The sequence below is a fragment of the Myxine glutinosa genome, chromosome 1 (assembly GCF_964187855.1).
Source record: "Myxine glutinosa chromosome 1, kmMyxGlut1.1, whole genome shotgun sequence".
Taxonomy (NCBI): domain Eukaryota; kingdom Metazoa; phylum Chordata; class Myxini; order Myxiniformes; family Myxinidae; genus Myxine; species Myxine glutinosa.
Window position 1 is genome coordinate 332,240,601 of NC_136261.1, and position 15,449 is coordinate 332,256,049.

Consider the following 15,449-nt stretch of genomic DNA (forward strand, 5'->3'; position numbering starts at 1 on the left):
GGTGTGCGCCCTAGCGCAAATGGACGTCCGGCCGCTTTCGCTGTTCCCCAATCTAACCTCCGACTGTACCCCCGTCGCGGTAAAATCGCGACGCTACTCTCGCGCGGACATGCAATTCATTGCGGACGAAACGGCTCAGCTCTTGAAGGACGGCATCATAGAACCTAGCAGGTCGCCGTGGCGCGCTCAGGTCTTAGTGGTGCGCAGCGAGGCCCATCGCAAACGCATGGTAATCGACTATTCCCAAACGATTAACCGCTTTACACAGCTGGATGCCTACCCCCTTCCGGGGATGGACGCGCTAGTGCAACAGGTATCCCAGTATTCGGTCTATAGTACTCTCGATCTCCGTAGTGCGTACCACCAGATCCCTATCTCTAGGGCGGATCGTATCTATACCGCTTTCGAGTCGGGGCAGCGGTTGTACCAATTTACACGATTGCCCTTTGGGGTGACGAACGGGGTCGCTTGTTTCCAGAGGGCCATGGATGACCTCGTTGCGCGGGAGCACTTAACCGATGTTTTCGTCTACCTCGATAACCTTACGGTTTGTGGATATGACCAAGGGCACCATGACGCTAATCTGAAGCGCTTCCTTGAGGTCGCGCAACGGTATCACTTAACTATGAACGAGGATAAGTGCCGATACTCCCTACGCACCATAGATCTTCTGGGGTACACCGTGACCCATGGCTCTGTCTCTCCGGATAAGGAACGTCTGCGACCTTTGCTCGACATGGCCCCTCCCTGCGATCGGGCGTCCCTGAAACGCGCCCTTGGGCTGTTCGCCCATTACTCCAAATGGGTGCAAAATTTCTCCGCGAAACTTCGCCCCCTTGTGGCCTGCGACACTTTTCCCCTGAGTTCGGCCGCATTGACGGCCTTTGAAGGTCTTAAGACCGACATCGCCCGAGCCGCCGTAGCGACCATCGACGAGAGCGGCTCGTTCGTCCTCGAAAGTGACGCCTCGGATCAGGCCATCGCGGCGACCCTCTCCCAAGGGGGACGTCCCGTGGCTTTCTTTTCACGGACTCTTACCTCCGCTGAGCGGAGGCACTCGTCCGTTGAAAAGGAAGCGTATGCGATCGTCGAGTCTATTCGGCGATGGCGCCCGTACCTACTCGGGCGGAGCTTCCAAATCATCACGGACCAGCAAAGCGTTGCGTTCATGTACGACACCTTACACGCCCAGCGCATTAAGAACGAGAAAATCACTCGCTGGCGTATCGAACTCGCCGACTTCTGTTACACCATCAAATATCGCCCAGGGAAGGATAACCAGGCCGCCGATGCCTTATCACGCCCGACTACATGTGCTGGTATCACCTCGTTGGAGGGCCTACGGGTGCTGCATGCTACTGCGGGCCATCCCGGCGTAACGCGTTTCGCTCATTTCGTGCGGAGTGGGAATCTCCCTTACTCGATTGACGATATCCGCCGTATCTGTCGCGACTGCGCTATCTGCGCGGAAATCAAACCGCGTTTCTATAACCCTCCTATGGGGACTCTGGTGAAGGCTACACGCCCGTGGGAACGCTTGGCGATGGATTTCAAGGGCCCTTTGCCGGTGTCGAGCGGCTCTCGCTCTCTGCTCACTATCGTTGATGAGTACTCACGATTCCCCTTTGCTTATATGTGCGCGGACATGACTGCTGCCACGGTGATGCGATGCTTACAGAACTTGTTCTCAATGTTCGGTTACCCGGCCTATGTCCATACCGACCGGGGTGCAGTCTTCTTGTCTCAGGAGGTGCGCGGCTATCTGCTCCAAAACAACATTGCGTCTAGTTACACCACGCCGTACAGACCCCAGGCTAATGGGCAGATCGAACGCTTCAACGGGATTATCTGGAGGGCCGTCATGCTCCATCTCCGGACCCACGGCCGGGGCCTCGATAAATGGGCTTGGTCGCTACCTGCGGCGTTGAACTCAATCCGGGCACTCCTGAGTACGGCAACTAACCAAACTCCCCACGAGCGACTTTTCCACCACCCCAGGAGCTCGGGGTGTATACGGTCTTTGCCCAGTTGGCTCGCTGGGCCCGGGCCGGCCTACCTTAAACGGGCGGTTCGCGCGAGCAAGTACGACCCCCTTGTGGACAAAGTGCAGATTCTCCAGGCTAATCCTGAGCATGCTCGTGTGATGACGTCTGATGGTCGTGAGACTACTGTCTCCGTTCGTCATCTTGCCCCTTGCGGGGTCGACGACCTTAGTAGGGAATCGGACGAACCGGTCAAACCCATCTATGAGACTATGGCCTCTCCCGACGCTCCCATCGCCGACAGTCCACCGACCCTCCCCCCGTCGAGACTGCCCGGGTCCGACGACTTGGCGTTACCCCCTTCATCACCCGACCCTGTTGACGCCTCTGACACCGGGGATACAGGGTTACGAGACGCCGTACCCGGGGAGTTTCGAACGCGTGCTGGCAGAGAAATTCGCCGCCCGGCCCGCTACGGTTGGGCCGACTGATACTCCGCGCCCTATTCATGCTGACGCTCACTCGCTTTTAGCCACGCGGCCGTATAATTCTGACGGGGGGGGGGGTGAATGTAGTGAAATCGTATCCGTACTGAACCCGGGTGGGGATGCTCGCTGCTCGCTGTCATTGTTGTCACCGCTAGGGGCGTGACTATAAGACCCGTTGCTGTGTCAGTGCTCCGAGACTTCTCCCTTGTGACATGTTACATCGGTAGCCTCGTTTATGGTACGCCTTTATAGAATATCTAGCTTGCTTGCATTGACTGATATGAATGGCTTTATGAGATGTCGCATCGTATGCTTATTGTGTATTTCTACTTACAGGAATGATGTGATGATCTAAATGCAATTAAACCAAACCGTTGGACTAAAGTTGTGTGGACCTGAATGGTTTTCCACAACAAGGGGCATTATATTTTTGCGTTGTCCATCAGGCCGTCTGTCCGTGTCATGCATCCACCTGTTGTTTTTTGGTTAACATTATATCTTGTGAACCACTGAAGGGATTTCAAACTCAGCACAGGTATGGATTGTAATACAAAGATGAACTGATTCTATTTTGGATTCAAAAAGGTCCAAGGGAATTTGACCTTAATTGAAAATCTTTGTTACCGCAATAACTTGTGAAATGTTACGAAAACGATTTTAGGTTCAACAGGTCAAAGGTCATATTGCCTTTGAAAATCATTTTGCAGACCATAACCTGAGGTAGAAGCATCTGATGTTGTCTGTTCTACTTGTCTCTTTCTCTATGTCTCTCTCTCTCTCTCTCTCTCTCTCTCTCTCTCTCTCTGTCTCTCTCTCTCTCTCTCTCTCTCTCTCTCTCTCTCTCCCTGGTGTGTTGGAGGGATTTGTGAGGTCCAAGATAACAAATTGTTAATTGTCTCGACCTGGTGTGTTGGAGGGATTTGTGAGGTCCAAGATAACAAATTGTTAATTTCTGTATAATACAGTGCGGGTGTTTCTTATACACTGTTCCATGCTTCTCCTTGCCGGCGTTCCCCCCCCCCCCCCCCCCCTGGTCTTGACCTACTCTTTCTTTCTTAAGTCTCTCCTCAGGGTTGCAGATGCGATTGTAAATTTGTACATATATAATTATGCCTAGTTTAGAAATTATGCCTAGATTTTCTCCTCGTGTGTTTTTTTTGGTATTTGCACCTTTTCTGTCGCTTGGTTTGCAGTGCACCGATTGTTTTTGGATTGCTATGATTTTACTGATTTTCCTGGATGAATTGCTTTTGGTGGTACTCTTGTTTTATACTTTTATAATAAAAAGAGCTTAAAAGTCAAAAGTCTCTCTCTCCCTATCTCTCTCTCTATCTCTATCTCTCTCTCTCTCTCTCTCTCTCTCTCTCTCTCTCTCTCTCTCTCTCGTTCTCTCGTTCTCTCGTTCTCCCGTTCTCTCGTTCTCCCGTTCTCCCATTCTCCCGTTCTCTCTCTGTTCTCTTTGATCTCTTTCTCTTTCTCTTTCTCTTTCTCTTTCTCTTCCTCTTTCTCTTTCTCTTTCTCTGGAGACTTGCACACTGGATCCTCCCCTCTAACCACTTGCTGCACCGCTTCTCAAGTCTCCTAGCAGATGAATGTCCCTTTTGTAAAAGGCCTGAAAACCTCTTTCATATTTACGTTGAATGTCAACGGTTGGCTCCTTTATTTATCTTTCTTAAGAATTGTTTTGGCAGGATTGGCTTGGTTTTCAACACTTGTGTTTTCATTTATGGCTTAGACATCTCACACAAGAATATGAATGATGTGTTAGGTAATTTCCTGCTTGCACAGGCAAAAATGGCAGTGTATAAATCAAGAAAAAGAAAAGTTGATGATCTCGGAGCTAATGAGGAAAATGCCTTGTTCTTGTTTAAAAATCTTGTGACGAGCCGTGTAAAGTTAGACTTTGCCTTTTTCTCCATAACAGGAAGGCTGCCACAGTTTGAGACCAAATGGTGCGTGAAAGAAGTCATTTGTAAAATCCTGGAGAAACGTTTATTGTTTTGTGAAATGTTTTGTGCATAATTTTACTGTATTAATATTTTTTGTTTGTTTCTCTGCTTGAAATGACAATGTGACCCCTATTTGGGGGTTTTCTTTTTCTATTTTTATAATAAAAAGATACAAAAGTCTTTCTCTTTCTCTTTCTCTTTCTCTTTCTCTTCCTCTTTCTCTTTCTCTTTCTCTTTCTCTTTCTCTTTTTTTTTCTCTCTCTCTCTCTCTCTTGTTCTCTCGTTCTCTCGTTCTCTCGTTCTCTCGTTCTCCCGTTCTCCCGTTCTCTCGTTCTCCCGTTCTCTCGTTCTCTCGTTCTCTCGTTCTCTCGTTCTCCCGTTCTCCCCGTTCTCCCGTTCTCTCTCTGTTCTCTCTGTTCTCTTTCTCTTTCTCTTTCTCTTCCTCTTCCTCTTCCTCTTCCTCTTTCTCTTTCTCTTTCTCTTTCTCTTTCTCTTTCTCTTTCTCTTCCTCTTTCTCTTTCTCTTTCTCTCTCTATAACTTTTGATGTGTCCTTTAATTGAGATCAAATTTCACACTTAACAGTAGGTTGACATAACCATCGACACATTCATGTCAAAATATTTTTTTCGCATTGGCATATGTCTTATGTTGGCAGACTAGTTGGCATACACAAGAACAATACCTGGGCACATATCGGTAATTTATTTGTTCTCGTATTATCAAGTATTGTTTTTGTATCACTACTTGGTATTGCTTCGTGTATTCCCTTCCCCGTGACCATCGTTACTGTTATTATTCAGTATATACCTAGTCTCAGAGTGAATTTGGGTTATTGTGGTTACTTAGTAATTAAGGTAAGCCTGTTTAGGGTTGATTGGCCACGGCAAATAACACTGCAAACCCAGACCGTGCCGCACGTCTCTGGGTTTGCTCGGCCGTAATTACAGATGAGGCGAGTGGTATCAATTAGTCGTCTGCATAATTCCTGGCTGATTCGGTGGTCTCATTAACATGGCATCATGGCTATAGTGGACACGTGATTCAGCCCAAGGCCATGGAACCAAATGGCCATTGTGCTTGCATTGAAGCGACCCGCCGGGTGCTTACCAGGCAATTGGCATGACCCGTGCAGCAACAACAGTATGTTTCTGCATCCACTGTTTTCAGAGCTCTTTACTAGAATGCTTTTTTTTTTACGTTGAAAGAATAAAATAAAAATTACATACAACATATAGGCTCATAGAAGAATGATGTAAATACAGAACAAGAGGGAATAGTTGGGGAGTGCAGAGGAGTAGGGTTATAACAGAAAGTTATATACAGGTTACTTTTATGGTAGAAAGAAATGTTTTATTGACATCACGTAAAAAACATCAACATTTTATTGGCATTGTGTGAACTTTCTGCATCTTGTTTTTTTGTAGGTGGTGCTGAAGGCCTTGTCTGTGGTGCTTCGTGGAGATGCAAGCTCTCGCATCTTTGACACAGCGTTACACATTATTCACGAATTGCTGCAGCTTGGCACTGTCCCAGGGTGTCGCCAGGATGGAGACCGGAGTGACAAAGTGCTGGTGGGAGCAGAAGCTGGAGCAGGCGTTGAGGGCGTTCGAGAGCAGTCTGACCCGAAGACTAGGACTGGCGAGCGTAGGAGAGATGAGAAAGCTGGTGGGAAAGCATCACCAGAAATCATTAAGGTGCAAACCATAGATGATTTTTGTTTGTACCCTCGATACATACTGATCTTTATCTAATTTAACCCTAAGGGTAATTCGCTTAGGGTACACCTTTAATCAGGTGCAGTCGAGCGAACTTCCCAGTACGTTCGGGCTAATGTGTGGAGCCAACTGGTGGGGAAGAACGTCCTGGCTATTGCTAGTGTAGACTCTGCTAAAGCAGTGGTGGAAAAGCCATCACAGGCAGATTGGAAAAACATTTGTTTGGGGGTTTATTATATACAAGAAGGGGCATGAGGAAAGATATGTGGTATATTCATACAATCAAGGTTTATTCACAAAGTACACCAGGGAAAAGTCATTTATCATGTGGTGTGGCAAAATAAAGCAAAAGGGGATATTTGAGTGGTGCTGCAATGTATATTACGCCTCGGTCCCCCGTCGGTGAAGTGATGTGAGTTGACAAAGTGGAAGACGCAGGAAACATGGAAGAGTCGATAATATTTGCGAGTGGGTTGGAGACACACCCACACACCAGATTAGAAGTTAGTAGTTGGTTTATTTTTCAAGATATTCCGCTCACAAGGTTCAGACATATATGGTGGCGGCCATCTTGGATTTTGACGTGGCGACCCAATTTTCAATAGCGTTCTTCTTTATGCGTAGACACACCCACACACCAGATTAGAAGTTAGTAGTTCGTTTATTTTTCAAAATATTTCGCTCATACCGTTCAGACATATATGGCGGTGGCCATCTTGGATTTTGACGTGGCGACCCAATTTTCAATAGCGTTCTTCCTTATGCCTAGATACACCCATACACTGGATTAGAAGTTAGTAGTTCATTTCTTTTTGAAGATATTCGCTCACAAGGTTCAACGCACACACACATGCACGGACGCACACACGGACGGAGGGGAAAACCATAGTCCCCCTTTCGCTCCGCGGTGCGACGGGGGACAAAAAGCAGAGAGACATAGTGGTGCTCTCACTCGTCCAATATAACCTCTTATGCAGTCTTACCTCGGCATACATAACATTGGCTCCAAATCAGATGCACACCCAGAGGAAAGGTAGAAAGGAAAGATCAGGGTGAGGCTTGGATGACCTCTTGGCTCACTGAACGAGGAATGTCGAGTCTGTCGCTTCCCTGTGCTGGAGGAGAGGGTAATGGGGAGTAAATTGTTGATTCTTTCTAAACCGACTTGTAGCTCTGCCTTATATTAGTCTGGGGAGGGGCGGGGTCCAGTAGGGGTCAAGAGTGATGCCCCTCCCTTTCCAGACATTGTTGCCAGAAGCAAAGGTCATGCACCACCCTCTGGTCCTAGTGCGGCGTGTCCATTGGCTCAGATGAGCCTCCATGTGACGACACCCTCACCGTGAGCTTGTCGGTCTGAAATTGCCCTCATTCATTTTTGGGACATGCCATAGGCCTCAGCTCCTGACTTAACATTGGGTGGATTTGCATCACTCTCCATTCGCCGCCCGAACGGCCAGCAAGGGCCCAGATGGCATGGTTGACAACCGGAGGGTCGTGACTGACAGGAGGGAACAATGGGAAGGTTAGCACAGGTTTTTGCTAACCGGCAGCGAGTCATCTTGGTGGTGGCACCATGAGTGTGGGCAAAATGGTGTCCTTAAGCAGCCCGAGGTAGTGGGTGCAGCAGTGAGGCGCAGGCAGGTGGTTGAAGTGTTACATTGTTCGAGTGGTTGAGGTCTTGTGGTGGTGCCCTATGGTTGATGGGCAAATATGAGTGATGGCAGTTGGGTTATGGTGTGCAGATTTGAATGAGTTTTGACAAGCATAGGCAAATGAGGTAGCACACCCAATATGGCTCGTGAGAGATAGCACTTGGCTCCAGAACGAAGATAGAAGATGGGGAAAACCCCAACTAATCCCTCAATGTATATCCCCTTTGAAACCCACGAGACACAAGGGAGTACTATCTGGAACATTTTATAATGCACCAATGAACTTGGGAGCCTATATATCGTGTGGCATTGTGTCTGTTTGCATAACTGAAAAATAATAATAATATATATATACACATAGTATACTTATCGTTTTGGAGAAAACTTATCGTTTGTGATGGATGCTGTGAAGAGGAACAGGTTGAGATGGTTTCGTCATGTGTTGAGGAAAGATGAAAGTGACTGGTTGAGACGAGTGATGGAAATTAATGTAGAAGGAAGTAGAGGACGGGGAAGACCGAGAAAGACTTGGCTAAAGGTGGTGGAAGAAGAAATGCGGGCAAGGGTTTTTTGTTGTTGTTGTTGTTGTTGTTGTTGTTGTTGTATACTGAATCGAGGCTCGTGGAAGAGCTGACATTTACTTCACAAACAAATCAACCAGACAAACAAAATATATAAAAAGAGGGAGCGGAAGACAAGAGAAGGGGAAGCACACAAACACTTGAGAGCACACAACATTTGAGAGCAGGGAGATGTGTGGGAGGGAGAGGGCTTGGGGGGAAGAGGCGTGGGAAGGGGGTGGGAGAAGTATAAAACACAAGGACACCAAGGGGTTAACAAGGGGAGATGCAGAAAATAGGGCAAAATGGAGAAGATTGTCATGGGGCCTGTTGTGTGTTGTTGTTGTATACTTATCGTTTTGGTCCCCTCTCTTACCACTCTGGAGTCTACTATTATTATTATTATTATTATTATTATTATTTTTATACCCTCTGGAGTCTACTATTATTATTATTATTATTATTATTTTTTTTTTTATACCATCTGGAGTCTACTATTATTATTATTATTATTATTATTATTATTTTTATACCCTCTGGAGTCTACTATTATTATTATTATTATTATTTTTTTTTTTTTTATACCATCTGGAGTCTACTATTATTATTATTATTATTATTATTATTATTTTTTTTTTTTTTTTAATACCCTCTGGAGTCTACTATTATTATTATTATTATTATTATTATTATTATTTTTATACTCTCTGGAGTCTACTATTATTATTATTATTATTATTATTTTTATACTCTCTGGAGTCTACTATTATTATTATTATTATTATTACATAGTATGCACATCGTAGCCAGGAGGCAGTAATTGCGCGGTAAATTTGATTGCGGTTAGAGCCGATAAATTCGGCTTTTAGACATTTCGGCGCATGCGCGAAGCCGATAGAATCGGCTTGTGGACTCCAGAGAGTTAATGGTGAAGAATCACTTGAAGACCCAGAAAATCTCGTTTCAGGATCCGCATTAGGATCTTCACCAAAATTGAATCAATTTGTGCTCATCACACACCCAACTTGTCCACCGAATTTTGACGAAATCCGTCCATAACTTTTCGAGATATCCTGCTCACAGACAAACAGACAGACAGGGGTGAAAACGTAATCGCCATCCTCCTTCAGTGGCGGAGTTAAAGATGTGCTTGCTGTACTGTTTTCAAAAATAATCTATCCAAAGGCGTTGGCCTTGTGTATGAAAACAGATGCGACTATTCTTGTTGCAGGAGAACATTTCAGGAGAGAACGTGCATCGGCTAATGCTCATGCTGCTAATTCGCATCATCAAGTCTTTGGGCTGTGCATACGGGTGTGGCGAGGGTCACAGGGGTTTGTCTGGTGACAGACTCCGTTCACTGGTATGGAATTGTGGGGAAGCATGATATGTTGAGTTTATTCTCATTTATAGGTGCAGTTTATCAGCTTGTTGTGTAGTTGTTTTTTTTGCTGTTTTCTTAAACCATTAATCTTAGACATCTAACCACAAACATAGATGATTGTTCTATTGATAGCTTCAACATCCTAGTTTTTACTTTTCCATTTCACACCAACTCACCTAACTTTCCAAACAATTGCCTCAGGTGACCATCTCAGAGATGAATGTAAAAATATAATTCAGAAAAAGTTTCAAAAATACCTTCATGTTTAAAATGATCGTAGAAAATATTTCAGCCTCTAATTTCAAGTGTTTTGGGAGTATTGTCCCCATTTAAAAATAGGTCGTGACTATGTTTGATTGAACTTAAGTATGAAGCCAATATTTTGAATCCTCAGAGATTTTGACCCGAGCTTTCAGAATCTGCCCTCAATGCCTGTACAATCAGCTGGAAGATTTCCATTTTAAAGTTACTGGTCTCTCAAAACAGAAATTTTGCCTTACGTGACGGGATTTTAGAGATTTGGGGGTCAAGCAGTGCCCACATAAGTGGTCAGAGGAATTGCATGTTACAGATGAACAAAGAGTAAAAGACATAAAATATCATAGCCCCCATGGTTTTTGTAATTTTGCTGTGCGCAGTTAAAGGTTGCCAGTCTGCCATCTTTGGACGGATTACAAAACAAAAGCGTCTGCATATGTATAGAACAACCTTTAGAGGCCATTTTCCCCCGCAGGGTGGGGGTTGGCCTTTTTCGGTCACCTTGGTCCCCTTTTTGAAGCAATGTTTTATGGCCGGATGCCCTTCCTGCCGCGAACCCTGTTAGTTGTCTCTTGCGACACACAGGATGTGAACTGGTGCTCAATTTGCCGAGCTCGGAAGGATGACAGGCTGAATCAACACCCCTGGCGTTAATTCGGCGATCGACCAGGATTCGAACCCAGGATCCTAGGATCCCAAGCCGGCACCCTAACCGCTAAGCCGTCGGCATATGTATACTCTCATGTATTGTCTTTGTGCCAAGTTTGAACAAAATTGGTCCAGAAATGTTCGAGAAATGGTTGGGGACATGTTTAAGTAACAGAATGGCCACCAGTTCGCCATCTTGGATCTGATCTCGAAAATGAATGACGTGCATATGTAAGCCATCATTCGTTAACGGTTTGCCAAGTTTGAACAAGATCGGTAAATGCATGTCCGATAAATGGTTGAGTTTTTTTTTTTTACAACTAAAATGGCCGCGAGTCAGCTTTCTTTGATTGCATCACTTGACAAAATGCTGTGCTTATGTATACCATCATGTATTGTCTTTGTGCCTAGTATGAACAAAATTGCTCCATACATTCTGAGATATAGTTGCGGATGGACGCACGCATGCATGGACAGACAGACAGACAGACAGGCAAGACCCAATCCATAAGCCCCCATTTTGGACCTAATTCAATTGGGGCTAATAACTTTTTGACATCGGTATATCACCGTAAACAGGCATGAATCAATGAATCCATTTATACTCGTATATGTATGGCTGAGGTTGAAGGCTGGTTTTATGATAATGTTGTACAAGGGGGAAACTACCTAGCTTATGGAAACTCATCCTTAAGAAATATATTGTCGTGTTCAGGCTGATTCACACTCATGTGGACGGATGGACCAAACTGGCTTTAACTCCCTCAGATTGCGTCAACTATTGGCGGTGTTGCGCTTGCGCGTGCTGTAATGTGAGGACTGGCACGATAACCTTATTTCTTTTAAAACAACGCGGTTATTTCCCGAAACAAATAACGGGAAAATTGAACCTGAAATTGGAGACAATGGCGGGTTGAGGGGAGAAATAAAGAGGGAACACTATTTATGAGTCATTCTTAGGAGGAACCAAGTAATGCTCTAGAAAAGTTCATATAAAGGGGTACCCTACATCTGGCAAATAAAATAAATCTACTTCTTCATGTAGCTGTATGACTCAAATTGGCGTCTCTTTATGTGAACTTTTCTAGAGAATTACTTGGTTCCTCCTAAGAACACAAGGGTAGTACAGCATGCACACGATATTTTTTGAATGTCCCTTCTTTTCTATTGTTCAACATTTTCTACAAGCTATGGAATGGAATGTCCCTTCTTTTCTCTACTTTGCTACATGGCACATACCCTCATAAAAAGGGGCCTTTTCTATGCCCCTGGCATTTTACCCAAGAACCCTCCTGACCTTCTATTTTTGTCTCTGTCAGTGCATCCCCGATCACTGTTCCACCCAGATACTCAAATATATTTCCTTGTGTGATCTCCTTCCCCTCTAACGTGATATTTATTTATTTTCTCTGCTGTCGGACCCACATCACCTGTCTTCTCATTTTCAGCCCATGTTTCTCAAATACCTCCTTTATAGTCAGGTTCACTATGTAATTTCGTTGGAATTTTTGGGGGATTTGGAAAACTATATATATTTGGAAACTATATTGTATAGTCAGTCAGAAAACCAATGTTGCTATTTGCACAGACTCCTGTATGGCGGCCATCTTGGATTTTCAAAATTGCCACCGTAGAACTAATTTTTCTCAATATCTCAGCTTCTAAATAAAATAGAGCTTTGATTCTAACGGCTAAACATACATTTTCAAGGGCCCCGAATCCAATGGTAACAAGTTCGATAAGCTAGACATGACCATAGAGCTCCTATGTGGCGGCCATCTTGGATTTTTCAAACTGGCCGCAGTAAACTTGATGTTTCTCAATATCTCAGCTTCTAAACAACATAAAGCTTTGATTCTAACGGCTAAACATACATTTTCAAGGGCCCCGAATCCAATGGTAACAAGTTCGATAAGCTAGACATGACCATAGAGCTCCTATGTGGCGGCCATCTTGGATTTTTCAAACTGGCCGCCGTAAAACTGATGTAACTCACCTTCTAAAGAGCACAGAGCTTTGATTCATCATTGAGTAAAGTCATCATCATCCTCATCATCACTTTCGTTCATCACATCTTGAGAGTCCTCATCATTTTGGCACTGGATGTCACACTGACAAAGGTCTGTACAAGCCAAATTGTTTGTTCTGCAGGAACATCTAGATGAAGAACAGTCTGTTTTGCACTGACATCTAACCATTTGAATGATGGCCTTGGGGGCTGGAGGCTCCTCAGTTGTGGTTGGTTTCACTTGTCCATCCGTGTCTTTGTAAAAGCCGTTTTGCAGGGGATTCAGCTGAGGATCCTGTTGAGCAATGCTTGCCTGACCCCACACTCTGGCTTGGATATGGACTCTAAGGATGTGCTGCTTGAGAGCTCCAAGAGTAGGAGGAAGCCTGTCACTTTCTGCCATGTGTTTGCAAAAGAGATACCATCGTAGTTCGGGGATGCTGTCGATGTGGATGCCATTTGGAGAGTAAGCAGCGCATACAATGTTAGCTAGTGTGGACAACATGTCCTCCGTCACTTCAGTTGCATCTGAAAGCATTCGCATGGTGTCTATGACATCTTCACTTGCTTTGAGGTAGACATGCAGCCAGGTTGCTTTGCCTATTCGAGAGAACCTCCCAGTGTTGTCTGCCCCTGTGAAAGCATGAAAGGCTGGCAACGCCTTTGCTCTTTCGACCCCCTAGAGCTGTCTGTTGTGGAAATCATTCAAGTCCACAACTTTAGTCCATCTGTTGGTTTAATTCCATTAAGACCTTTGACATCATTCTGCAAATACAGGGATGCAATAGGAATAAGGTTTGGTTTCACATAGGTCAATCCACAATATCATTCAATCAAAGCAAGCGTAATATTCTAGGCGGTACGTACCGTTAACGAGTCCACTAGTCAATGTAACATGTCACAGGAGAAGACGCCTAGAGCTGCGGCCATTTCGGGTCTTATAGCCGTGCCCCCCTAGCGGTGTCAGCGAGCAGCGAGCATCACCTGGGTTCAGCATAATACGATTTCACTACACTGTCCACAGTGGCTTAATTTGAAGTATTCCAGAGGCCATGGAAATGGATGTATTCCTCAGCAGTAGGTCATAGTTTGCTATGACTAGTACCAGGACATCTGTGTCGGGAGAGAAGAACACCAACTGCGCATCATGTGGGTTTCACTGGGATGCCAGCACAGCCTGGTGGATCAACAGGGTGTCAGCTTCTTCATGGTTGTTGTCCTCGAAGAGCAGGTCACTGTTGCTCCTAGTACGCCCTGAAGCAGACGTGATGATCAACTTGGATGAGTGACTGTTGTATTCTAGAGTTTTCGCTGCCAGATAGTCAGTCAGATCAGCCTTTGTTTTGTCATGAGAAAGGAATCTGCTCATTGGGATGTGTTTGATGTTGGTGTCATCTCTGACTTGATACTGTACTGCATCCTTTCCTTGCCTTCTTTTAGCCCTGGTAGCACTCTTCAGAGAATCGTTTTTGTACGTGTCAAAGACCAGTATGATCTCATCACAATCTTTTGTTAGAGACATGAGTCTGTCATTGAAGCATTCACCCAGATCGTTGACTTTCACTACAGTGGCTGGTTTCTTTGTCAGCTTATGCACAAGTACCATCCCATCCACCAGTGCAATCTTCCGACTTGTAGGTTTACTAGATGTGGATGCCATAGTTCTTGTGTCCTTGGATCTTCTTGTAGAACACTTGCAGCTGGTGTCTGCTGCTGATCTTCGGGGTGAATTTCTGCTCTTGCTAACTTGTCGAGGAGATGAATTATCTTCGACTTGTCAGTGCATGGAAGAATTGTCCCATCTGGAGCGAACAGTGCTCTTGGTGTCACAGTGAACTCGTAATTTCCGATGGCATATTTCTGGTTGACGTCTCTGTTTGACTTGGCAAGGACCATGAGCCTTCCGTACAGTTCCTTAGTCTCCTTCAGATCCACAGTCCTGTCTCTGAGTTTCACTGTGGTTCTCTTGTTCCCAGACGTGAGCATCTTGTTGTTCTCCTTCTTGACTGGTGCCCAGAGGCTAACATCTCCATTGATACGCTCCGACACGTAGTCTTCATACAACTTCTGACCAGTGACATCAATGTTCAAGATCTGTGGTATATACTCGTCTGGGATGTAAGCATTCGTTATCACATTGTGCAGCTTGTCACCTTCAGTGTCAAATGGATTCCCGTGACTCAGTATCGCAGCCTTGATCTTGTTGATTGCTTCATGTTCCCTCTTGACTGCACTTGGACCAAGGTCATGATGTTCTGTGATCTTCTCACCTTCCAGGCCAAACTGACTCTTGAAGTCTTTTGACAGGCGTGATAATTCTGGTGTAACCATGAAGAATCTCTGTCTAGCATTGGCATTGTTAGAGATGCCAATCAGTCCAGAGTGAATCTTCATCAGCTTGTTCAGATGTTCACATGCATGATCTGGTCCAATGGATACAAACGGGATGTCATTCTTGGTTACTGATAGATTGCCAGCTCCTAGTTCTTCCCAGGTCCTAGGGTGATTGGTTCTTAGGTCATACATGTCTGCGATGTATCGGGGCCAGAGCCGCTTGTATTTGATCCGGTCCATGGCAAAGAATAACTTGCTCAGTTCTTCTCCAGCTTGGAGGTGAAGCACCAGGTCAGCACTCCGTGATGCTGCCACGAATAACAGGATTGTCTCCACCCGATGTAGATAGTTCATCATTGACTTGAACATTGCATTCTTGGATCTCCGTGCTTCCCACTCCTCGAGTGCCGTCACCACCCCATCAGATGTCAAGATTTGAAGGAGTTTGGTGTTTGCTTGTTTTACAGATT

General features: G+C 45.2%; 1 protein-coding gene across 1 annotated transcript in view; it reads left to right on the top strand.

Moving 5' to 3' along the window:
- The window catches only part of UNC80 (unc-80 subunit of NALCN channel complex), a 502,852-nt gene that overhangs the window by 98,262 nt on the left and 389,141 nt on the right, over positions 1–15,449 (top strand). The window contains exons 15-16 of the mRNA XM_078779534.1: positions 5,845–6,114; positions 9,579–9,710. Coding sequence (XP_078635660.1) covers positions 5,845–6,114; positions 9,579–9,710 — 402 coding nt within the window. The remainder of the gene's footprint in view (positions 1–5,844; positions 6,115–9,578; positions 9,711–15,449) is intronic.